This window comes from Oxyura jamaicensis, chromosome 6 (assembly GCF_011077185.1).
Source record: "Oxyura jamaicensis isolate SHBP4307 breed ruddy duck chromosome 6, BPBGC_Ojam_1.0, whole genome shotgun sequence".
NCBI lineage: Eukaryota > Metazoa > Chordata > Aves > Anseriformes > Anatidae > Oxyura > Oxyura jamaicensis.
In genome coordinates this window covers 3,002,953-3,029,548 of record NC_048898.1, presented here as the reverse complement: position 1 = coordinate 3,029,548, position 26,596 = coordinate 3,002,953, and the positions used below count along the sequence as shown (strand labels likewise).

General features: G+C 49.2%; 1 protein-coding gene across 5 annotated transcripts in view; it reads right to left on the bottom strand.

Moving 5' to 3' along the window:
* MICU1 (mitochondrial calcium uptake 1) overlaps positions 1 to 26,596 on the bottom strand; it is a 71,995-nt gene that overhangs the window by 39,611 nt on the left and 5,788 nt on the right. For all 5 annotated transcript variants that reach the window (XM_035329585.1, XM_035329584.1, XM_035329586.1 and 2 more), the window contains exons 3-5: positions 20,655 to 20,816; positions 7,113 to 7,296; positions 2,047 to 2,209 (exon numbers count right to left, since the gene is read on the bottom strand). In XM_035329585.1, coding sequence (XP_035185476.1) covers positions 2,047 to 2,209; positions 7,113 to 7,296; positions 20,655 to 20,815 — 508 coding nt within the window. In that variant the 5' untranslated portion in view covers position 20,816. The remainder of the gene's footprint in view (positions 1 to 2,046; positions 2,210 to 7,112; positions 7,297 to 20,654; positions 20,817 to 26,596) is intronic.

The window sequence follows — 26,596 nt, the reverse complement described above, 5'->3', positions numbered from 1 at the left end:
CAATGAGTCAAAAGTACAAAACGGATGCTAAGTACAAAAATAAATCAGCCAGCAGGTAGCAGTCTTTGTCTTAATGTGATTTCTAGTTTTAAAGCCAAACCTATCTTTTACTACCAGCTTTAAAAACATTTGGGAACAAGGTTACAGCTGGTTTGACTTTACTGTAGCACTAAACGTTTTATTCTTTTGAGTTCATTACGTGTTTAAAAATCACTTACCAAGATTGGCATGATCTATAGGGCTTATAAGGAAAAAACAAGCTAGTTTTGTCTGCAGGCAAATCCACAACAGTAACGGTGGTCGGATTTTCAAGCCACCAAGCTGTGTCGCTGCCTACATCCAGCCAAGGCCCACTACTTCCCATCTCACTCCACTTTCCAAGTGATTCCATCCATCACGAAGGTAATTTCCCTTATAGGCTGCTTTGTGGCACTGACTGGTAGCTTCTGCAGGCACTTAAAGGCCGTGACGGGCTTCACAGGGCCATTTAAGCAGCTCACCTAGCCTGAATAATAGTTATGGGGGAAAGTCAGCTGCTTGTAGGACTGAGATTATTCACCTTTGCTTGTCACCAAAGTAGACGTTGCTGGGCATTCTTCCACGTTCCCTGTGCACACTTTGAAAAGCACCAAGTGCACGTGTTACATGGTAGAAGTAGAGGAGAGTCAAATGGCTTAAAATTAAGCAAGGGATGGTTTCTATTTTTAAGCAGGCTGACAAAAACAACAGCTTACATGGGAAGCCTCACACTCAACCAGGAGCTACTGCAAGGACTACCTCAAAGAGCTTCAGATGTATAAAACAGTAACGCCTCTTCAGCATCTCTGAACATTGTCTTCTGTTCATTGCTCGAGCCACTCCATCGCTGAAGGTGAAACCAAGGAATTAATACGAAGAACTACTGCCATTTTCAGGACTTGAAGACATTAATATCAATGCACCAGCACACTTTAACACTAAGGTAATGTGGGATTTTTCTCCCTTCCCTCCCGCACGCACACTTCACATGGTTGTTTTCTAAGCACAAGCGTACACAGAATTTATTCAGCTGCTGTCACAAGACATCAAACAGTTTCCTGGCTTGTATTATAAACCCCACTCTCAGAAAGTGGACATCTGGGGGTTGAGGTTCCTCATTAATGCCTGCAGAGAGAAGAGGAGCTTTAATTTGACAAAACCTGCTTCCTTCTTTGAGATACTTTGTGGGAGACTAAGAAATCCAGTTCCCTACACCTCATCTAAAATACAAGTCTCCTCCAAAAGAGAAGACATGCAAAGCCCTCCCACCACCCTGCGAAACCCACCACCCTGCGAAACCCAGCCTCCCAAACGCTCGCGACAGTTTTTCAGACTAGAAAAGCGGCGTCTGCTCTCCAGCCTGTTGCCTCCCAGGCCCATCCAGGTACCAGGACGGCACAGACAGCAGGGAATTTGAAGCAGGCAGAGATGAGGCTCACCCCAGCCAGCAGCATCACAGCTCAGCTGGGCATACGAAGCTACCCGTACTCCTTTATTCCTCCTTTTCCCTTTGTAGCTTTAGGAACAGTTCTTACTGTGTTTCAATTGAAAGTAATCTTTATTAAATATGCAAGGCAGCTTTCTCAGCCCTAGCACTCCTGGGTTCAGAACTCCCAAGAACGCAGAGCGACGCGTACAAACCTGAACCATTGCCATTATTAGGCAGCACTGCAAGACAACCACTTACAAGCCTGCACGGACACATTGCAGGCTCTGCTGAAGGGATGAGCGTGGCTCGTAGGTCGGTAGCCTTCTGCCTTCCTCCTCTGCTCGTTGCACCCCCCTTGTCCTCTTGCACTTCACCCCGCTGGCATAAAGCATGGCTTGAGAACACCACTTCTTTATTGTGGCAGCACCTCAGGCACTAATCGGAGAGCAACCCCCCGTTTGTGTGTCAATATACAGAGACAGATGATACTCAACAACGTAACCGATGGGAAATTTGAGGAGCAGGTAAGCAGAGACTGCAGAGCTTGCTCCCCTTTGCTGGGTTAGTTTCTGCAATCAGCACGCACATACATCACTTACTTTCTGGTTGTTTTTCATTAGGTGTTATCGATCTCACGAAATCCTGCGGCGTCATGAAAACCTCAGATTCGCCGTGCTCATTTATCACTTTCAAAGTGGCGAAGTATCGGAAGATTTTGTCTGGCGTGGAGTAGGCTCTGATCCTGTTCTCATACTCCATCACCTGGGAATTAAAACGTAGCCAGCATGAGATGTGCACAGTTCCACCCCAGACATCTGAACTAGCAGCCTCCAGCAGTCTGTGAAGGTTTTGCCCTGTTGCAAGGAGGTTGGGGGCAGCAGCAACACAAATCATGCTGGAAGGGTCAAAAATCCCTATCCTCAGGGACGGGCAAGTACCTCCCTTTCAAGCTGGGCCTTGGAAAAAATTACTGGGAGCCACAGCTGGTTGCTCGGTCATCAAGCCTCTTCTGTCCTCTTTCCTATCACCTTGGCAAAACTCTGCAGAAGTATTTGTTAGCCAGCCTTCCCCACGCTAATTTGCCATTTGCTACCTCTGCCAGCAGCGATTTTGCACCTCCAACTATTTTCCCTCAAACATATGATGAGGATTAATCAGAGAACAAAGCTTTTGTAATCAAAATCACGACCTAGGGAGAAAAAGGCACAAAGCCCTGCACTTCATTACGTGGTAGAGCAGCCGACTTTTGTTATTTCTGCGTTATTACCCACCCTGTTTAACAGTCCATCTTGTACTTGAAGCTTTCAGTGCTCCTGGCCAAGAGCCACAAAATAAAACAACAAAAAAACCCAACAACTATCAGCTGGAAGAGACCAGGCAGGATCAAGGGTGCTGCCAAGGCATCTGGAAATAATTTACTCCTTTGGTCCTGTTTCAGCCTTGTCCTTTACCCCAAACAACTTCTCCACCCTGCTGTTTATTGGGGAGAAAACACCCTCTCTCATTTTTCATATTTCTAGGACAAAATGAGGCTTCTAATCCCTCCAGGGAACGCAGAGCCTTCCTCCCAGCACGTGGTGCAGCTCCGCTCTCCGGCAGCCTGTGGCCGGGGGACGAGTCAGAAGGTCCCACCTGCAGCCGTAGAGGTACTGATATGGCCTTGGCATCATCTCATGCATTCTCCCCACTCCTCCTAACATCACCACAGCTTCTTTTTTTTCATAATGAAGCCCATCAGGACCACGGAAATACCCTTGCATCAACCCCTACACCAGCTCCCTCTTTCCTCTTGTCTTCTTTTTTCCACACAACCTTTTGGTCACCTGTTCCTTCTGTTCCCAGCCTTTGCACCTACAAACCTAATCCCGTTTTTATTGCCTCGGTTCACAAGGTCCTGCAAGATACGGGGGCTGAACGAAGACCACTTGTCTTATCGCTAAGTTGCCAGATAGCCAGATAGTGAAACCGCGCCCAAGTTGATCAGCCAGAACGCAGCCAAGTGCTCCTGCCTCGCAGGAGGACAACCAAAACCAAGGGCAGAACCAGGAGCGGGCACGGCAGACCACGGCTGGCAGCTCCCTCCACCCGCGACGCCCTTCCCATGCAGCCCGCTCTCCTGTTTGCCTGAGACTTTGCATTCCTCCCGATTTTCCAAGCCTGAGGAATAATTCCCTGCGAGGCACAAGCAAGTGCTTTCATTGAGCACACGGGTTGCACCACTCTTGCTCAACAACTCAGCTCTTGCAGCAGAAGCGTTACCCTTGGTATTGCTGGCAGCAAAAGCACGCTGCATTTTATCCCACTTGACTTGGCATCCACGACTGATCTCTGCTCTGCCTCTGCTTTAAGATCTTGTTGCTACTCAGGTGCCGCTCTTGGTTTTGGGAGACGGGCTCTGCACTCGTCCCTGTCCCACTAACGGCACAAAGCCCAGCAGTTTCCCCCTTCTCGGGCCAGTTCTCTCACCCCGGCTGCAGGGAATACAGGCAGCACGAGGTGGCTCACAACAGCAATGGTGAAGCAGCAGCTTGAGTAATTCCGTCTGGAGAAAAGGAGCCAGATCTAAACCACCTGTTCAGCATCTAGCAGGCTGCTCTCACCGCAACTGAAATCACACTTTCCCAAACTTCCCAGGGAGATGAGCAAACGCAGCGATCCGTCTTCCTTTTGCCCGCAGCTGAACTCACAATTACCTCATTTTTGCTATCATCATCTTCCTAACCGGCCCAAATTAGCAATCACACCACGACCGACCCCTCTGACTTCAGCACCGGGCTGAACACAAGGGCAGCTGTGACAGGGATGGCTGGGGCTCGCCGAGCGCTACCAGCTGGCCTGTTTAAGACCCAGTGCTAAGCACACCCCCGTTTGGAAGGCTTTGAGTCTAATTCTAAACAACCTCGATAAAACCACCCTGGACAGCCCTCCTCCGCAACCCTCTTGCCTACAGAATACTCCACGCCACTTCCCTGGCCAAGCACGCATTTATTTTATGATTATTATGGCAGCTGTTACAGAGCACCTGCTGGGGAGGGAAGCTGAGCAAGTAAGCCCTTTTGCTACACAAAGCTGATGCCACTGTTGTGTGGCGCCGCTGCAGTCGTCTTGATGCTGAGCCTTGGGTTAAAAGGAAAAAAAATCCCATGCAGACATGAAAAATAAAGCTCTAATTAGCACCTGAACTCACTGCCGGAGCACCGCCTCCCTGACGGTACAAGAGAACGGGATCTCGGGCTGTCCGGCTTCACTGCACACCGTGGGCACGCTGAGAGGGTCGATTAATTAGGATTCGTTTGCACTGGGATGCCTACTGGTGTGCGCAGCAAAACAAAGTCTCGGCAGAATTCAGACTCCTGAGGCAGCATAGCTGCAGGGTCCAGCAGTCGCTGTTCAACCGCATCTTGATAAAGGATGCAAATTCTTTTAGCACAGTAATAAATCAGCCCGCTCACGCCGTGTATTCCTGCTCATTAGCCTCCAAGTTATAAAAGCACTTCACCTTTTTCCTGCCCTGTGCAGACAGAACCTATACAAGCAGGCGTCTCAACACGTGCCCTGGCCTCGTCCGTGCACCGCCCAGCACCAGCTCCTGCAGACACCCAGTGATTTGTGTTTCGGCTTCCTCTTCGCTGAATCACCGCCCAAAATAGCAACGTCACAGCGGATTTATTGCCTCACCGCCGATCAACTGCATTAAAAGCAACACCAGGGTAACAAACAAGCGTTAAAATTAAGCTTCATTGAAAACGTTTCTCCTCAAGGAAAACCCCACGCTATTTGCAGTAACAGGAAGACCTGGAAGGGGTTTTGCTGTGGTTTTTCCCTTTTTTTGGTAACAGAGAAGAGCTGGGAATTCCCTAGGTGACACGCATGAACGGCAGGGGAAGCAGCACACCCTGCGAGCAGCCCTGATTTGGAGTCAGGAGCCAGGGCACACCTTGCTCTGCCTCAGAGCAAACATACCTCCTGGGCTGAGTCACCAGGGCAGCTGCTGATCAAACACCACCCCGCAACGGATCCGCTCAAACCCAGAGCTCAGCACCTGGCTCATATCCTGCGTTAGATGAAGCAAAAGCAAGACCAGCAGCTGGTTCAGAGAAGGCACATTTGGTCTTAGGGCTGGAGAGAGACGGGCTTCTATTTGAAAAAGATGGAGAGATTTGTTTTAATCTGTGTTCTTCCCACAGAAAGTGCCGCTCCCAAGTCATGTAGGGACTGGAAGGGACCCTCCACGCCTGGCTCGTGTCTTATTTGGAAAGCACGGCCACATTCCTCCCCGCCTAGTATGGGAAGGAAAGAGCTGGTCAGCGTAGGCACGTCTCCTAACCACTGGAGTAAGAGTCCTTGCTTGCAAACAAATGTTCCCTGGCTTCCCCAGCGACAGCAAGCAGCCACGTAAGACGAATCCGTCATTATGCTCACAATATGAACAAGTGCTCTTTTTGAAAAATAGAAGCGTGCAGGAGGGCGGATCGTATCTTTGCTCTTTGCAGCCTGCCTCCACCCATCGACACTGGAAAAAAGCCCACAGTCTACTTCTGGCAAGAGTCAAAGCTTTGCTGAAGCTGTCAGACTGCCTGACACCCCTTTGCCAAGGAAATTATGAGAAGCTGAGAACCCACATTCCCTGGACAATTGTGAATTCTTAGTGTCATAACGTGCAACATAACTCACTGGGCTGCCACCAGAATGTCCCAACAGGGAAAGTTGGTAGCCCCAGACAATGAAACTTGTATGATCTAAGAACAGGATGTGATTCAGCAACTTCAAACAAGACAGTTATTTTTCATGCAAAGCCGTTAAGCCACCCGACAACAATCCACAATTTAACACAGAACGAGATGCAGCCTCCAGGATACGGTCTTAAGAATAATCATCAGGAGCAAACCGTACAGAAAAAGAACTGGGAAGAGCACGTACTCCGGTTCTCCTCTCTGGCACTGCAGAGGTATTAAATCAAGCACAGCCCAATAAAACCAACGTCCAGACAGGTTTAAAAAATAAAATACTGTGGCCTGCCAACTCTGTTACAGGACTCTCCATCAGGCCAAATCGTACATCTCGTAATAGCAGCGATAACAGATAGTACCAAACGAGTCGTCGGGCACTTCCGAAGAGCACAAAGCTCTCGGGATCACCCAAGAGTGAACACAGGTCACAAGGTGATGGTACAACTCATTACTCAGGCTTCTCTCCTCTTGAAAACATGCCTGGCAGGAAAGTTAAATGGGCATGTATTTCAACAGCTGTGGTTACGTGGAGTAACAAAAGGAAAAATTGAAGCAGCCATTTTGGAGAACCCTCCCTTCCACGCTTATCCTCTGCTTCCTTCCTACACACGCTGCCTGGTCGCCTGTGAACACCTACACGTGGACGGACTGGTAGAGAGAGAGGTGGGCATTTCAACTGCAGGTGGTCCCACCTCAGGGGATGTGTGCGCTGTGTTTCCCTAAAAGGCAGGGTTTGACCCAAAGGAGCTCCAGGCATCACGCCAAGAAAGCAGCTTCCCAAAATACCCAGGACCCACAGAAAATAAAGGCAGCTGCAGGCCACAAGCCAGGCTCCCCACAGGCTGCACCAAGCACGAATAAGATGCTGTGCACGTTTTCTCCCTTCGCTCACTGCAGTGCAGCGGCTGCAGGTGTAACACCACCAAGTTCCGCACCTTGCGGTCCCTGAAGCCCGAACGTTTCTTCTTCTTGCCCTCTGCCTGAGCCTCCTCGCTGCCCGAGGCGACGGCCTTTCCACCCTCATCGCCACTGCTCTCCTCCTCCTCAGGGTGCTTCGCCTTCTCGCTGGGCTCTGTCCTCGTGTCGTGTTTCACGGAGGATGACTCTTCTGCATAGGCTCTGTGACAAGCAAAGAGAAAACACCGCTTTAGGAAGCTGAGGGGGTGATAAAGCTACAGAAACATGCCCGGCTCCCCCTGAATGAATCCTGTTACAGTTCAGCGTGGATGAGTACAGAGAAAAAGAACAAAAAAAGCCATCTCCCTGGGTTATTGAGTGCATTTCCCCACTCGGATCAGATTTCCCCCGTGCACACTGAAAGCCGGCCTAATAACCACAGCAACTTTTCTCTGTCCAAGGAAGTTTGAGCAATTCTCTCTACTGTACCCTCTCCCAGAAATGACAGAGAAGGAGATATTGGGAAGGGGATTCAGTACTTCCTCTAGCTTTCAATTCCCCTTTTCCCCAAAAAAGACCTATATAAAAATGACAGAGAAGCGTTCCACCTCAGAAAGGCAGAGCAAAGGAGCCCTTGCTGCTGAAGGTTTTTGTGTCTGAAGAGCAACCACCCACAGCCTAAGCCAAAACTTGAAGCTGCTCTGTCTGAGCCCCTCGCAGAATAACCCATTGGCAGGGGGGTGGTTCAATTAAAAGCACGATCAACCCATAAGCCACACAACGCCACGGCTTTCCCACGTCTTATTGTAAGGCAGTTGGTGAGCAGACAGAGCTCAGGCATCACCAGCAGAGAAATTGCCATCTCCAAGGATATGCTAACACGTCACAGAGCTACCTGACAAATTATTTCGCTTGCTAAAGGACTCTGACAGCTCAGGCAATCATCCTGGCTTGCCTCTGATTTCAGCTAAGGTGCCTTCACTTTTGCATTCCTGGTGATTTATTCCGGGCTCATCAGAGCGTTACAGGGCTCACGCTGCTCAGCCCCCCAGAAGAGGGCTGATGCTTTGTACTCCCTCAGCTACGAACTTGGTTGTTTACAACACAAAGTCAACATGGGACTTCATTCAGAAAAGCCGCCTTCAGAGAAAGCCAGAAGCTAAACAAGCTCCTGGAAGCCTGCAAAAGGACGTGCAGGTTTCAGCCTACCAGTGCCTGGAAAACACCGACGCGGTGTGCAAAACTGAAGCAGAAATCCGTGTGGTTCTCCCCAGCAATCTCAGCACGCCCTGTTCCAAGAAGAAACAGGGGCTGGTGCTCCTTCACTTCACTTACACGTGACCGAGATAAACGGGACTCGCTCCTTCCCAGCACCTGGCAACTCACCACCAGTCCACGACTACAGGATTAACTGCTCAGGGCTAAGAGTCTCACCCTTCCCCTGCACCGACGGCAAACAAAGCTTTCTAGAATAAGCTACCACAGAGCGTACTTCGGAACGTGCCATCCTTTCCTTTCTGAACAGCTCCCGAGTCTTCATTTGCCAAAAGATTTCCTTAAGACTGATTGATAGCAAAACACCATCCCCGTGACTTCCAGCGAACCAGATTTGGTTCGAGCTGAGCAGCAGCTTGACGATGTGCAGAGAGCAGCTAAGCGACTGCACGCCCTGCTTCGTCAGGAGCAGTTACACTCTCACATCCCGAACCACCTGCCTTTCTTCAGGGTCACCTTCTTTCTACAGGATCCAAGCCCGGGCCCTCTGTGAGCGCCCTGAAGAAAAGAAATCAACGCCCCAGAAGAGCCAGGCAGCTGATCCGTCACTTGGAGCACGAAGTCCATGCTGGCACTTCTCCTGAAGCCTTCCCTGGAAGTTTAACCAACACTGGCACGTCCACGCTGAGCTGCGGTTTGGGCTGACTGCGGTTTGCTCGAGGAAGCCGTTGCCAGCAGAGGCTAACACAGCGGCACTGACAGGGAAAGCCCTGCTGTAGGGGAGGCACCAGCCCTAAGCAGCCCCACGAGAATCTCTTGGGAAAAGGTCCTGGGGACAGAAAAGCAGTAGAAAAGGTTGCCTGGCTACACAACCGCGCTGCCCTGTATCAAACATGCTGGAGAACAGCCGTCTCGGTGAAGATTTGCTCCTGCAGTGCTTGGCTGACAGTCAGCAAACCAGGGAAGGGACAGATCAAACTTCAAAACCAAACGTTTTCAGCAAATCCTATGCGTTCCTTCAATTCCTCATGCTGTCAAGCCCGCTGGCTACTGTGATGACACAGGCCTGGTGAATACAATTGGCTTTTTTCACCCCCTTTAGTTTATCCAGGTAATTAACTCTCCTCTGCAGATGGAACACCTTCCCACCACACAAGCAAAACAAGAGGTGAGAATAAAAGCAGAATCCAGAGCCTCCTTCACAAGCAAGGCTTTAAACCGTATGTTATTCCTCACCTCCAGGCCAAACTCCAAACTCCTCGCTGAATTAACCACGGAAGGATCTGCTCTCCCCGTACAACTTCGTGTGTTACACCTGCACAATCACCCCCTGTTTAAGTTCTTGGCTTCCATCCCCTGCAACGTCCATCGAGGCTTTGGGTGCAGCCGCCGGCACGGCTGGAAGAGCCCTGCGGCTCTAACACACCCTGCTGCACCGCCATCCGCAAGCGAAGATCTCCACGTCCCTTTTCGGGGAGAAGGGTTTTCCAGCCCTGCTCCCTCCCCGAGGCTGGTATGCCTAAAAGCCCCGAGGCTTTTAGGCAAAAGGGAGAGGAAAACAATAAGGACTCACTTCACTGCGTGCCAAGGTAAGCTGCTAGCCTCTCTCCATGAAGAACACCTGCCCTGGATCCAAGCTGCCATGCCTCAAACCTTCTGGTCTCCTCGGGTTTTTCCTCCATACTGACCCGAGCTGAAGGCAAAGATTAGTTCCCATCTCCTTCCAACTCTCTTCTTTTAATCCTTGGAGAGAGCCAACAATGGCTCCTAAGACTGCATTGATCCTCGCCAAAAAAAGCCTCTTACCTCCACAGCTGACTGCTCCGTGCTCGCTCCTCACTTTGCAAACTGTTCCTTGAGAGCACCAGACACGTGCAACCACAGGACACGCGTCCACGGAGGATCCTGGGACTCACACCAGGGTCTGGCTAAATACTCTACGATTTTACTAATTAAAGAAGCCACAATCTCCCCCGTTGAAGTATTTTCCTTCGAGAGAGAAGCAGAACAGTGTGCTAAAATAACAAAGCTTTGTGCCAGAGATAACAGCGCTTAGTTATTCTAATCCCAGAGGCAGCAGCAAAGTCCTTAACTACCCGATGCTATTTATTCTGAGAAGGAAACGGGGAATTATTGAGAACTTGGCCATCCAGGAGTCATCTAAGACCTTGCCATCGAACGAAAAGCAGGAGAGAGGAATCCTGACAGCTGTGTTCTGCTGTACACTGGAGCTGCAGTGCCCCGTGCATGTAAACATCTCTTCCGGAGACATCCAAGGCAGGTTTAAAGCCACGTAAAGCTTCAGTCTTTCATATTGAAATGCAAGAGAGAAAGCTTTGTTTGCTTTGGAGACAAGATGCGCAATTATGCATCCTCCAAGGACAGGGAGACTAAGCAAGGAGCTGTGTCACCCTCAGCTCAACCACCATCAGTCGGATATTAACCTAAAATGAAGGCCCACAGCCCGGTTTTTGAGGACTCTGTCCCTCTGACAGAACTTTTTACTACCTTGCACCCTTCCTTCCTGAACTCTCGCAGAACTTGGCCCTGATACAAGCTCGCACAGAGAGTTCGTGGCCAGAACTGTAAGGAAAGCACACCCAAATTCAGACAGATGCCAGAGACTAAGAAGAAAAACTAGATGGAGGAGACAGCTCTGGTTACTAGCCGCAGCCCAAAGCGGGCCCAGAACATGAGGAACCAGCAGCATGAACTGCGAGATGTGCACGGCCTTCCTTCCACCCAGCCAGCAGCACGAACGTCCCGCAGAAAACACTGAAGGTGCCTTCAAGGAAAAGCTGCACCAGCCAGAAAAAAAAAAAAAACAAAAAACAACAGAGAGCAGGGCTGGAGGGCTGGTTAAGGGTCCTGAACAGCTAGTTCAGGGTCCTGAGCAGCTGGTGAGGGGTCCAGAACACGCTGTGAGGAAACGCTGACCTCCTTAGGTCAGCTTGCTGTGAGAAAGCTGGAGAAGAGGAAGCTGAGATGAGCGCAATCTCCATAGAACAGCTGCCGCAGGACTTAGCTTGGACTGGTGAGGACACGACGTGAAGCAGATTTGCTTCAGGACACGAGGGAAGAGACTTGTACCCAAGGGGAAGAGGGAGAAGCCTGTGTAGACACACACTGATTAACGTGAGGACACGGAAGCACTGAAATCAGCTGCTGGGGAGGATTTATTCCATCACAGCTCTCTCCATCACCAAAATGCTAAAAATAGGTGAGACAGCTGCCTGGCAGGAGCAGGCAGGAGGCACCCAGCCCTGCCTTGGCAGCCAGCTAGCTGATTCCTCACGCTCCCTCCCACTCCCCTCCGCCGCAGCCCAGTTTAGGCACTGGTACCAGCACGCAGGCGCAGCAAGACAGGACAGGACATGAGGACACCTCTGCCCCAAGCCGCTTGGAAGGGGACTGCTCTGAAGAAAGCAGACCTGAACCATTTTAGGTCGGTCTTACCGGCTAACTCGGCTCACACAGGATATCACTGCTCCTTCGAGAGCTCGTCCTGCCAACCTGCAGAGGAAAATAACTGCTTTGCAAAAGGCTTGCTTGGCAAATGACCTCACGTTGGTTCTTAGTTCTTAAGCCACAAAACACTGCTGAGGTTTCCAAAGGGAGCTCCCCAAGTGGGACACGGGCAGCTGCCCCCAGGCTGCCGCTGAGCGATGCGCAGGGCTGCAACTCGGCTCCACCTGGCACGCAGAGCGAATCAAGCCCAGCCTGCTCTCCTCACCTCCCAGGCATGCTGCTCACTTGAAATTCCCTTAATCCAAGCTGTACTTCAGAGGCTGACAGGCTTGGAAGGTTTTTTCCCCAAGAGTGACAGCTTTCAGTCGCTGCTGCAACTCCCCTCCTGTTTGCTCCTGGGCATGCAGATGGTGCAACGTGGTCCAGCAAGGCAAGATAACTCTGTAAAGCTGCGAGGCTGGCAGAGCCAGCAAGCAGCACGAGCTGGGGCGACCGCGTGGGCTCAGCACGATCAGCGCTGGTGTCCCATTCTCCGTCCCTGGCCCTCCCTGAAGACAGCAAGCTCGGCACCCTTCAGTCACCAGTCTTCGCTTCTGAGGAAAACAATAATTTAGGAGGGAAAGTAAGGGAGGACAACTCCAGTTCTGCAACGTTTTCCGGGTGCCCTCAGTAAACACAAAGCAGCACGCTCGAGGCTTGCACAAACCTGGCTTTTACAGCTCAAACTGTGCCAGATGAAGAGAGAAGTGAGACTCGGAATGACAACCGGCAGCTGCTGAGGCTGGTTTTCTGGATATTCAAAGCTCATACCCAAGGGTGAGAGGATGCCAAGACTACAAAAAGATACAAGTGGAAAAAAAAAAACTGTTTTCATGAAAAAGCAGCCCCTGTAGAAACAGGGAAACAAAAGACACAGGGAGGCTGCGCTCCATATACACTCCAAGCTAGATACCATATGGGACCGGTAAGGGACACAGAAACCCAAGCGGGAAGCAACGACCAGGAGAACACGGGCCTTTTATTGCCAGAGCTATCAAAAGCAACAAGGAGTGCATAATAAAGGGAGACGGTTTGCTGGGTTATTGGAAGTGACAGCTATATAAACAAAGGAAGCGTTCGCTCGGAAATGTAATGGCTCATATTCTGTACATCCTGATCTCCAGAGAGGTCCCAGCGGCTCTCTCCACTTAACCATATCACACAGCAACACTACAGACACGTATTTTTCTCCCTCACTTTTAGTCACTGCTAAAATCTTTAGCGAAAATATGGAGCTCAGGTCTAACAGAAGTTGGCTGCCTGACTGCTGCTGACGTTCAGTAATCCCCTCCCTCTTTCCAGGTATTGATAACACCAAGTTAACAGGGCTACAGGTGGGACGACAGGCCTGCTAGACTTAATTAAAGGAGGGTAAAGAAGAATTTAGTGACAAGGGCATCCGGAAAACAAGTCTTATGCTAAATAATAATTAATAAATGTCATTTCTGGATGAGGTTACCAGCGTTCTTGCTAATCACAGTAACATTCAAGCCATAAATGCAAGTTCCCATATGGCATTCCTCCTGCTACTAAGTGATACTGTGATTAATAAAGCAGAGCAACAAAAATCAACATGACATAGCCAAACAATTACAAACTGGGAATCCAGATACAAGCGTTTGATCATCAACGAGTGGCTGAGCTTCTCCCAAGCCCTGACAAGGCCAAATTCCTGGCCGTAAGCCACCTTTTCTTAATGACCTAGAGGATAAAGTCCCAATATTAAACACTGCTCCTTTTCAGCACCAGCGCAGCCCCTCCCAGGTCGCTGATCAGCCTCCTCAGCATCTTTTTTTCTTCTAAATCTTACCCTGTCAAAGGCCACAAATTAAATATTTAGCAGGGCAGGAAAAGCAAATATCTAGCTTTTTTTTTTTTCCTCCCAGAATCAGAGAGCTTACTTCTCACGGGCTACCAAATGCAGATGAAGTAAATTCATCATAGCCTACACTCCTGCTGGAGGGACAAGCTGGCGAGCTCCAACCCAATAAAAAGCAAAGAAATGGCTGCAAGTAGGCACGGGCTTACACTGAGCCAGGAACGCCGCAGAGCCTTTGTCACAGTGCAGGCAATTAACAATCTCCCTAACGTTCAGATTCTCTGCCCTCAATGCTTTCTAGAAATCAGCACCGAGTAGGGTCCTTGCCATGAAGCAGGGGAGCGACAAGCCCCAGTCCAAGCAGAGCTAGCAGACGCGGCAGGCGGGGAAGCTGCGTGCGGTACGCGTCTTTTCACCTTCAGCAGCCACGAGGCTCGCTTGCAGGGACGCAGCATTGGTTTAGCAGGCACACTGCACACATCGCAGCGCAGCTCAGGAAGCTTTCGGTGTTTATTTACTCGGAGCTCCTTGACAGCAGAGTTTCTCTGAAGGCAGACAAGCCAGGTTGCTATAACGATGTGAAACGTCAACAAAAGCTGATTGAACTAAAGCACATTGTTTTCCATCAAGCTTAACGAGCCTGTATTACTAATTAAGCATCGTGAAGACGTCTTAAGCAAGGCTGGCCCCACAGCACCCAGGTAGCAATTCAGAACCTGAATTCTCATCAACACCTGTGCACCAAGCCGCTCGCTGAAGAGGTACGGCAGCATCTGTCACCGCCGCTTCTGGGTCTGCTGCGCCAACAACTGGTGCAGCCCCAGGGAGCAAGAAGAAGTCGGTGAGCTGATCCACACGCACGGAGCCCAGCGCGTGCTGCCGCGTCATGGCCAGGTAAAACAGGCACCCAGCACAGCCTCTGCCTACCTGACCGCGCGGCTCGATCCATCGAGGAGGACACGAGAACACGGAGCAAGCATAGAGCTCAGGGAAGTGGTGGTGCCCGAGGGCTACGATCGTTTCACATCGCTATGTGAAACGAAATGAAGACAAGCTCAAGCAAATCCGTGGGGAAAAAAGGAACAATGCTTCAAGAATCTGGGTGGTCATAATTAACTGCAGGATGCACCGACTTACTGGAAAAGGGATGAGGGCCACGAGATCTCCTGCTGGGGAAAACAAGACCCCTTCAGGTTGCTTCATTCTCTCGCTCTTAGCTGAAAGCAGACAGCAGGGGAAGACCACAGGAGCTCGGACAGACGGGGCTACCAGCTTTCAGGCCGTGCAGTTGCCACATCTGGAAGGCCACATCTGGCGCCCCTATTTGCTCCCCAGCTCGTGACACGTTCAGTTGCGTCCTGCAGGTAATTTGGCCGCATGCTCCCCAGACCAAAGTCGCAGCGACTTCAACTGCAAGTCAAGGAGGGAGCAACTCCCCACTACGTCTCTATTAATAACAATTAAACCCTTCTGCTGCAGCACAAATCTTTGTAGAGTCCTTAATAGCATTACTGCCTTCCCAGGCAGCACCTCTCGCAAATCCCAAACCGCTGCAGCAGGCTGGAAGCAGATGGGCTGTGTCACATCAGATGCAGCCTCCTCGGCCTCACAAGCCTTTCGTTCCCTTCAGCTGGCCCCAAGAGCAGCAGCAACACCATCCTGTATGTGGGCTAGACACCCAATAAAGAGCTTATAGCTTTTACCAGCAAGTCTCAGCCGCAGCCAACTGCAGGAGGCAGCTGAAGCTGTACAAGTTTGCCAAAGTAAAAAATAAATAAGTAACAAAACCCAAGGTTGGCCTGACTTCTCTTCTAAAGCCTCCATTCCTGAGCAATATGCCCAGCCCCAGCTTTTCTTGCTTCCTCCCCGCGGTGAGCAGGCATCTCCAGGTCTTCAGTCTAAAGGGGGGTGGGCAGCAGGTGGAAGGCGGCCACCAGAGGGCACCCATATTGTTTAAAAAAGATTGCAAAGCGCGATTTCGTGTGCCAGTAATGACCTTGGGTTCCAACAGTGCCTATCATGTTATGCGACAGGATTCAAAGCACGGTCCTGTAGGAGAAGCAAAGTCCCAGGGCGGTTTGGGAAGAAGCTTCCTGCACTGCCAGCAGGCTTCTCTGCACAAAGCCCAGAGCTGGTTTGCTATGCAAGATTTAAATAAGGTGCTGTGAACGTGCTCGTGCCCTGAGCCAACTCCCCGGCTGTGTGTTCAGGACAATACCTGTGCTCCAAGCTTCGCGGTTCAGCTGAGGTCACTCCCCGCGGAGCAGTTCAGATGTTTTCCTAATTGCCTCCAGTTTTGCCTTTGGCTCATTCCCCAGCACCAGATTCTTTCCTTTCCCCTGATACTCATGGGTAAAAATAATACGAAGCCAAAAGCCACCAGGAAGGACACAGTGCTCTTTCAGCACACCGCTCATGGATCAACGTGTCTTCGAGCCCGAGAGGAAAATCCTCAGCACAGCAGTCCCAAGGATAGTCCCTTAATGCTGCCACCTCTCACAGTGAGAATTAAAAAATGGAGCAGAGCTCAAAATGTAAATCTCTCCTGCATCATGTCGAGCAGCACCTGATACAGCTACAGCTATAAACCAGGTCTCTCTCCCCTTGACTATGAGTTGTGGCATCCATGGTTTTACTAGAACAATAGAAGTCAGTTTCAGCTGACGTCACTTATTTCCAGCAATTCTGCCATTAAAAATGTATTCTAAGCAAATCATCCTAAAGTCCCCACAGCTCTGCTGGAAAAAAAGCAATGCATTCTTAAGCAGTTTGCTAAGGGCTGATCTAAGCTTCAAAATTAATTCCAGAAGTATCAAGACAAAACCCATGCGAGGAAGACAAAAACTGTGAACGGGTATCCCCTGCACAGCGACTTCCAGGAAACAACTGGAGAATTGAGGTGGGATAACTCAAAGAGAACAGGGTGGAGGAAGAAGTGGTGAAGATTAAATGAATTCTCAACCTATTCCAGCCAGCACCAAAACAGCTCAACTTGCCAACAAGGAGTGGAACCTGAAAAACAAGAGCTTATGGCAGCGTGAGGATATACCTTCACAGCTGGGAGGCAGGTAACTCGCACTTGGTTGCTTCAACTTATGCACAGGATGGGGGAAAGAACCAGAAGAGCATGGAATAAAACCAGGGGGATGCCTTAAATGAACACACTGGTAAGCAAAGGATCTCATTGCTGACGTTCCAGGGCAACGCAGGTGTCTTACCCTCACCACCAATTTATTTGGAGAAGGGTAAGAAAGAAAGCCCAGCTAAATACTTCCAGTCAGTCAGGAACGGCACTGGTAGCACCGCTTGCAGAGATCCCTCTGCACCCCCTTCACTCGCTCCTGTCACTCGATACCGGGCTGATTGCAGTGACAAGCTTCAGCACCGAGATCCCCATCTAAGCACCTGCAGATGTCCACCAACACAGTCAGCATGGCTCGTGAGAGGAAGATCTGTGGCCGTTTAATGACACCAAACGGGTATTTGGACCTTGCAACAGAAGATACAAGTTTGACAAGAGTACCACTAAGATCTTCTTATAAACACGCAGCGTGCTGCAAACTGTAAGGCTCAGTAGCTCCCATACATTAATGCCTTCCTCAGATTAGCCAATGACTGCACCAAGATTTATTCCCATTAATTCAGTTCATTATACTAATGCCCAGATGCTTAATTGCTTCTGTTGCCAATTGGCAATCCTTTGGGTCTAAGTTATTGCTTAGAAAGGGTAAACTTCATTAGTCTTCCAAGCGTAGTTATTTGCACTGCTGGAGGATGCTTCGCCACAGCCGAGCAGCGCTGGCCGCTCGTATTGATGCTTAGGCGAGATGTTTACCATGGAAAGCAGGCAGCAAGAGCTCCTGGAGGACAGCAAGCCCCACGCCAGCAGCAGACGGCTGCGCAGAACACTGCACGCCGTGTGCCTGGGCTGACACATATCCAACGTGAAGATCCCACCAAGCCAGGAGGGCACACAAGTCTCTGTCTCACGTCACCCAGCTGCTGGGGGTTGTGTCTGTCTTTTTCACCCTTCGCTTCTACCTGTGTGGGCCTGCCTAGCCCACCATTTGCTTCTGACGATGCTCAAAGCATATCCTGCGCGATTAATCTGACACACGGGTTTCCGGCTGCACGTGATTTTCGTAAGAACCACCTGAAGAGACCCATCTGTCTTCATAGCACGGCAAGTTCAGGTACAGGCACCGCCTTATTAATCCCTTTCTGCAAGGTTCCTCACCCCCAGAAGTACAAGAAATGTTTTGAAGCAGGAAGTTGTGGCTTCTTTCAGTACTGATCAGTCACAGTGCTGCTTCCCGCAGGGCAGTGTTAGGGCACCGACACGCTGCTCCACGCAGAGGAGCAAAAAGACCAAGTCAGAGAGCATCTTTCTTGCATTACTGCTCTTCTCTAGTACTGCGTTACCTCCTAATTACCTAGTCCAAGACGCGTAAGATTCTCAGTTGTTCCCTCATTTAGCCTATGTCTAATGCCTTAGCTCAGAAAAAGAATAAAGGAAAGCAAAAAGAGGAAGACATCCCACAAGTGTCATCCTAAAGAAAATTCCCTGATGGCCTGCAGAGGAGCACCACTTACTACCTTCCTCACTCAAAGGGCAAGGAGCACCCCGGCTCCAGTAAGGGACCATCTCAGGCCACGCAGAGTACTAGCAAGCACGCATTCCTCATTAGTGTCACCTACCATCAGAGGGACGTTACCTCGTGGTGAGCCACGCTTAGGAAACGCCTGGGAAAGCCCTCGGGAGGCTGTGGCTGTGCTGCAAGGGCGAGGTTTCACAACAAAAGCACAGTTGCTTAACTACCCGAAGGAAAACCAACGTCACCTCTGCGTAGCAGACTAACTGCACCAACCGACCTGGTTGCACAAAGATCCTCCCTAACCTGCCCCCCTTTTACATAGCAATTAGCATTTAATAAATCATCATCCCTCGTTAATGTAAATATGGGCACGCAAACAGATGGATGCATGTTTTGCTCCGTAGTTTATAAATAACATTTTCACTGACATTTGGCTTATTTAATCCCTGTGCCCCAGCGAGATGTATTATGTATTTGCCTTTTATAACTAATTCATTATACTTACCCCTTACTGTCATATCCCCGGACATCATTCTAAGTGCTTTGTATTCACCTGTGCTTATTCTTCATCTCTAGCGATCACCCAATTTATATTGTGAAAGAAAGAAAATGTAGAGATTCTCATCTCCCATTTATTTAAAGCGTTAAAATGCTTATTTGAAAGCCTGGTGAGAAGTCCTACAGGTGCCAGTAGGAATTATTTTCCATTATTTTCCAGTAGGAATTATTTTCCATGCCAGGCATCAGTTTTGTTCTTCCTCATTTAACAGCTGTATGTCGAGTACTTAAATGAATACCGTGTGCCTGGACATGCTTCTATTCTGCAATTCCAGGCATTGTGATTTACTTGGTAGCTCAAAGAAAAGCTTCAAAGTCCGTACAGTTCTGTTCAGTGTTTTACAGATTTATAAAAAAGGAGAGCAAAGAGAGGAAAAAAATCAGAGTAAGTTGCTGCAGATGGATCAGGACTCGGGAGATCACAGACCACACCACTGCAAAGACGCTGCCTGCCTGCTTTATCCGATTTTATCGGCGCTCTCACCTGCGCAAGGTCGCGCCTGGTCACAGCTCCCAGGGGCCTGAGGAGCAGCCAAGTACTCCAGGAGCTAAAATCACTCCTGCAGATCAGTGGGCCCCAGCACACAGCTTACTACTAGCAGCTCTGCCGCAGGGAGCACCGTCCTCCTGGTACAAGGTAACAACTCGGCTGTTTCCCAAAGCAGGGGTGAACCTGCTGCAGGAGGGAGATACCACCTCGGTGTCTTTGGGAGAGCTTGAGGTAGCCCTACCTACTTGATGATCACGCAGAGGATGTTCCAAGCAGAAAGCCTGCTCGATTCCCTGCCTGCAAAGGGCGTTATCTTGGCCATCACCACAGAGGCATTCAGCCTCCACGCTGCACGGCTGCGCGTTCAGGTCCTGCAGATAAGGATGCACTACGTAACTGTGGATGCCTTGTAAAACGTGGCATAATGACACTGCTGGATCACGGCATTCTCCTTGATCCAAGCAGCTCTTAAAAGGCAACATCACGGTTGACAACTCTAGTAACAGAACAATTAGCATCCTTCTTCTTCCCATTATATTAAAACTAGAGCCTTCTAGCCAAAGAGGCTCACAGAGAGCCAACAAACAACCTAATCCTGGAATGAAACGAGGTGGGTTTTCAGCAGTGACTTCACTTGCAGGCTCTAATTGCAGCCAGGAATTCAAGTGGCACAGCCGGTGCCACGCTGCTTTCATGTTTCGAGACAGGTGAAGAGAGTCCTTGATTTACTTCAGATGTGGCATGGGCCCAGGGTTCAGCGAGGGGCATCGCAGGCAGGCACAGAGATCACCGTTCTCCTTGCAGTTATGAAACCAAGCTTTGAGCTTCGTCAGCAGATACACCGACTCCAGCCCTTTAAAAACCACGAGTCTTATTTGCAGCTACCTTACCAGAGAAGGATGGACCATCCCCTTCGGCTCCCCCTTGCTGTTTTATTTGTGAAGCAGCCAGCAGAATATAAAGAAAAGCAGTGTAGCATCCCCTGGCCCAGCACACCACCCTTTGCAGCCCTGCCAGAAGCTGAAAGCACTGCGTTGTCACCCAGCTAGGCTGAGTCAACTGATTTGTTTGCACAGCACCACAGACCCAGGCAGCAGCACCATGCAGGAAGAAGCCTGGCAGCAGACCCCACCAAGGGCAAACAGCCTGCGTGGGAGACGGCTACAGAAGGAAACTCTGCAGCCCTGAGCTTTGTTTTATCTCTCTGACCACTCAGAACAGCTAGAAGCTGCGCAGAGGGTCACCAGCAGCACATCCTGTTCCTTCCATGCAGCAGACGCAGAACCAGCAATAACACTTTACAAAGTCTCCTGTGGATCTGAAGCCCATCTGCAGGCGCTTACCATGGGACCTAGAGCTGCAGGAGGCCTGAGGCGAGAAAGGAGAGAAACATTACCTCTGCCAAAGGAGCCTGGCGCTTGCTGTCACCGCAGTCGTCCCTATGAAAGCCGCCACCACGAGCCTACGCCTGGTCCTGGGGTGATGTGCTGCCCCGTGGTAACGCCGCGAAACAGCAGCCAGCCCTGCTGCGACAGGAAGAAATCGAAGACGAAACATCCTGTCGAGCAAGAACAATGCATTATTACAGGAACAAACAGTTTTCAGTAGCCATCTCTCACGCTGACCCCCGGCCTGGAAGGATGCTAGCATCCAACCAGCAGTCTGTGTTTCCCTGGAACGGGAAAAATGGCACAAAATAACTGTCACAGCTCATCATCAGCTGGCCAGAAATAGGGGTGTAACCTGTCTAATAAGCAGCAAATTGGAAGCATTACATCGTAGCACACACCTGGCTAACACACCTTGCTGTCAGATCCTCCTTAGCTGCCCTTACAGCATTTTTTGAATTCCTCTTCAACCTTTCCCCATCAGATTTCATTAAGAGGAAATACTTGTATGACCCTGTTAAACTGCCAGGGCATAGAAGGTCCAAGCAGATCCTGAAAGCAACTACACCAAACGAGTAATGGCTGTTTGCCAGAGGGACAGACAGATGGATTTTCGAAAGCAAGTTAAACCAAATAACAAGCAAACCAACCCAGTAGGAAAAACCTCATTCATTTTAAGCTTCCCTAAGAAAACCCTGCTGTTCTTAAACCGCTTTCTTTTTTTTTTTTTAGCTAGCCTGGAGCAAAACATTTATATTCAACTTAAAGTAGCAGGCAACTTTCAAAATGTCAAAGCTCATAAAATACAATCTGTACCGAGTTACACATGCACCAGATCGGAGACGAATGAAAAACCAGACCTACAAATCTAAACATTATTACAATGGAGAAACTGGAACTGCAGAAACGTCCCCTGATAGCATACCTGAGCTATAGGAGCCAAAGCAATTCTTGCCAGCTCCCAAAATTGAAGGCTGAGGTCAAATGTTCACTAGAAAAAGGAAAGCTGCTCTTTTTGTTGGTTGCTTTAGGAAAAAAGGCTTTACTTTAAACAGATGCAAATGCAGTCTTCTGATCACAGGGGTCACCCCATGCACGACAAAGCATGGAAAGGTCTTGATGTAAGAAAAAGTTGGGAGCAGAATTTTGGAAGAATTCCCAGGGCCAGCAAAAACACCAGAAATGGAAAGCGGTGGCCTGATTTTCTTCCCCCTTCATTACCCATTCTTGCTGTTCTGCTCAAATATGGCCAGGCAGTGAATAAATAACCATGGAAGACAAAAATAGAGTTACAACCGGTGGTTTCTACCTGCTTTTGCAACACAAGATGCCAGCAGGGATGCCCCCTGCTCCCCTGTCTGCGCCGTCCCAATCTGTGGGCACGCTATGCCCAGCTCTGCCTCCCTGAGCAGCACGGAGTTTATATGCCTCTGGGCACACGTTAACAACCAAGCCTGCAGTCAGCATCACTGTTTTGTTGATTCCTTTAAAAATAAATAGGCTTAAAATCAAAGTTTTAATGGAATTCAGCAAGCCAGCAGTGCCTGTTCTCCAATCCTCTCCAGCTCGGAACAATAGAAGGTTTTGTTATGAAAACCAGCTCTTATTTCAAATGATTTCCATCCTACACAAACCTGGTGTTCCCGTTTCTTCTCCAGGGATGAATTTGTTACATATGCAGAGAAAAATCTGCAAGTGTTACTTTCACAGAGAAGCTAAGTGGCCCCCACTCGAGTTTCCCTTCCTAATTACAGCTCCACACGCACAAGATGCAATGGATAAGGAAAGCGCTGCCAGGATCACTTCATCAGTCAAAACGAAAAATCAAGCCCCACGGTGCTGACTCTTGAGCTGTAAAAGATTTTACAAGATTTCAGCCTGGTGGCTTTCATACTGCATAAATGCACTGAGCCCCAAGAAACTCTGAATTACCAGCTCTGTCCAAGCTATCCTCCCTCTTGGCGCTGGGATATTCACCCAGACAGGGTCCACGTGGTAGCAGCTGCCTAGGACTTCAAGCAGGCAGTTCCCCTAACAACTCCAAAACGAAGAATTCGCTTATCGTAGATCCAAAAAAGCACTTGGGAGGCTGAGTTTTCCATGCTTCCCATCTGTAATTTCCCAAAGTCTCAATTTTTTAATCACAGTCACCATGCTATCAGGTGGGTTTTGTTAAAAGCACCAGGCATTTAAGTCAAGATCACTTAAAATGCTAGCAACCTGACCAACAGATTACTGCTCCAATCAGGTCATTTTGGATCTACACGTAGTCATTTTTTTGTTTTTGGCAACTTCATTCAATACACCTCAATGCTTGCTCTTCAGAGCCACTCCCAAACACCCCAAACCAACCCAGCCACCAAAACCACCACGCCCCAGACCCCGACATGGATTTCCCTCGCTACGAGACCTGACAAAGCACCCCGGTCCCTGGCTGTCCCCAGGCACCTCATCACTGCAGCGCAGCTCTGTAGTTTGATGGCTTTCTGCCCCAGCTAGAGCAGAGTAAATCCTCTTGTATTTGTAATTTAACATGAAATGTGCTGGCATCTGAAATTCAGGAAACCCACAAACCCGTTAGAAAAGCACCGCTTCCGAGCCCAGATACAACGGGCATCATTCAAGTGGAGGACATGCAAATAGCTTTAAAAAAAGAAATGCAAATTATTTCAACAGCTACACACGTTCTTGCTGAATGCGGATGTTTTATTTTCCATCAACAACCCTCTCTCTGGCAGCGTGTTTTGCAAGGAAACTCAGACAGGCTCTCTGCTTTCCCCCTCATGCCATGTCTAGAGCATCAGCAGTCCGGCCCTGGATGTTTGCACACAGGATCTCAGCTCCTCATTTTTATTTTTATTGTTCAATATACCAAAAAGAACAAGCAGACTTGCTGCTGCTTTTCCAGTGCCCCGGTTAGCTGATGGCTTCAGGACTGAGAGCCCAGCCCGGGGGACTTCTCTGCACTTGGGTGCTCCACGGAGCAGAGTGTGGTCCTTTTTGAAAGGCAGAGCACACTTAACACAACTGCTTGGTGCTGAATCTGGCCTCAGCGGTGCAAGCACGCGAGAGAAAGTAGAGTAACCGACTAAGCTGATGGGTGTGTAATTTTTAATCGGGCACTTCTTATCTGAACAACTTCTCCACGACATGGTAAGCTTGCGCGTTAGCGCAGAATGACAATTGTAAATTTAAATGAAAAATACTGACATAGTAAGATCATCTCAAAAAAAAGATCTGCATTTCCAAGGCTTTGCTTAGGCATGAAGTCTTCTGCAGGGACTGGCACAGATGGAGCCACTGGAAGGGCTTCCTTGAGCCCCGTGTTTATTAAAACCCAAGCCTGACATGTACTACTAAAGGCATTACAAGCATTGCCCTTGTCCCGGCAGCAGACACAGGGAGGTCAGGGACCACAGCTCTGTAGCGAGCTCTGCCTTTGTTCTGCAGGCCCACGTTTAACAGCGTCACAAGGATCTGCACTGAGGTGCCAGAAGCTGCCAACTTGGGGCCACATTTCTCATCCTAAGGGCCAAGCAGAAGGGATGGCCAGTCCCCTCAAGTTGTGTTAACCAATTTAAGCTTAAGACCACAAAATTAATAACACGAGTGTGCTGCCTTGATATACTTAGACGAGTCTGAGGTGCAAAAACCAGGAAGGATCAAACCTGCCTCCACCCAAACACTCAAATCATGCACCTGCCCAAACCAGGAGGGGCATTGAAATCTAACAGGAAAACCAGGCAACGAAGGTACCCTCGGGATATGGAAGGCATTTTGGTTGCCTTTGGTGAACATTAACATGCTCTGTGCTTCTGCAGCAGGCCTAAGCTGCAGGTTTCTCCTAGTCATGTCTGCGTGGGCATGTTTTGCTCCTGTCGATGAACATTATTTCTGTAACCTGTGTAGCACGAAGTCAGCCTGAACACAAGTTATTTCGACTTCTCCTCACTTCACGTTTGACCCTAGTCCTGTTCAGAGACCTGCACGAGCGTAGTTCACAGAAAGGTGGCCCCAGAGGTGAACTCGACCTACAGAAGAGTCTGGATCTGTTTCTTCTCCCATCCCCGAGACAGACCTGACTCCTCCTGCTTTTTCCTGTCCTCTAACTCCCAATGTTCAGCTTACCTAGTGCTCCTTTCAGATGAAGGATTACTCACGTTACTCAAGTTATTAGCTTACCAAGGCTCATAAATCAGTTTTGAGAATGAAGATGAAATCTAATAGCAAAAGTAATTTCTTCTCGGGTTTGAGCTCGGGGCAACACTTGATCACATCCATTTCACCCGGGAGGGGAACTGCACTTGCTTCAGAGCCCAGTTCAGGCTGATTGATTGTCTGCAAAGCATCAATTCCTCACACAGCCAGATCTTCAACAGAAAGCTAGACCACAGCTCGGCAATTTCTTTTTAACTGTCATTACAGCAAGGGCGCACCTCTCCCTAAACACCTCAGTCCTGAAAGTGAACCGGTCAGGAAATAAATCAGACTGCCTGAGATCAAAGATTTCCCCTTATGCTACCGTTTATGCCTGCACTCCTTTCTGGACAAAGCTCACCTGCCGTGGTGGGAAAGGCACAGGACGAGGGCTTCCTGGCCATATCTTGCTATTTGTGCACGTCAAACCTGCTCCGGCCAATCTCGAGCTTCAGCACAGAGACTTCTTGGTAGCTTTAAACTGTCCAAGATTTGTGCAGAAAGCCCTTGGTGCTGATTAGGAAGCTCTTGGTGTTTAAAATCTCAGTCTAACATTGCACTGGAACACGTGAGCGTTCAGCGATGACCCTGCCTTTAACACAGCTTACTTAGCACACCAATTTACCCAGGTGGTGCCCATTAATGTTCCATTATTTACGGCATCCTCAAGTTGCTTTTGTTCTCTCAGATGGATCCATTCAGCATTATGAGGTTGTCAAAGCAAAAAATAAAACAGCAAAAACATGGCTAGGTGGAATCAAGCCTGGACTACCAACACTTCTATGCGCATTCTCCCCCGATTTAATGTGCACGTCCGTAGCGTTAGCAGTATCTTAGTGAAATGGAGGTTTCTGTTACTATCAGCTGCTCTATAAAAAACAAACAACTGAAAATAACTGCATTGATCGTTAGTGCTGAGTAGAGAACACAATGCATCGGGAAGATGCAGGCAAGATTTTCAATCTAGCTTGAATGCAGCATTATTAGCAATCACAACAGGTTTATTTACTAGGTAATTCAGTAATTAACTTGGTCCTGATCTTGCCTTGGAAAGGGAGGCAGGAGCATTTACCCACTGGGACAGATCTTTGCCTAGGAACCTTCAGACATCTAAGGCCCCCTTAGGGAAAAAGCCGTGGCGCCAACTTTTAGTTTAATTACAAACTAAGCTAAGTTTGAGGAGCAACATCCAGCCTGGCTGAAGAGCACTTGGGAACGGACGCAGGCACCAGGAACTGCAGCTTCCGAGAAATGAAAGAAAACACGCTCAGCCACATATAAACCAATTACATGCTTCACAGAGGCACTGCAAATAAATATCTTATCCCTGCTGAAGGCGCTATCTGCTTGCTGCTTGAGACAGCAAGACTCCAGGAAGGCACTGGAGCTTTTCAAGGGCCAACTACAAACTTCCCTGGAAACGAGCACTACTAAATATTGGTTTTACCTGGCTAAAGTTCTCCTTTTCTCTCCCCCCGCACCCAAATGCGGCCATTTCTGGGGCTTTTCTACACAGAAAACATGACCACAATCCCCAGAAAAGACAGCCTCCTCAGGAGCCAGTTAGTAACTATTGGAGCTGTAAAACAACCTTACCTCGTCCCTTATAGAAGATAATGGCCCTGCTTATTGAGCTGCTTCTACCTTTATCAGCCCAAAGTGAAGTTTTCTTTTCCAAATAACTGTTCTCAAATAGTCAGGCCATCTCTGCAAACACCTGAGCAGCCACAGAAGCAGGCAGCGTAGAGGCATT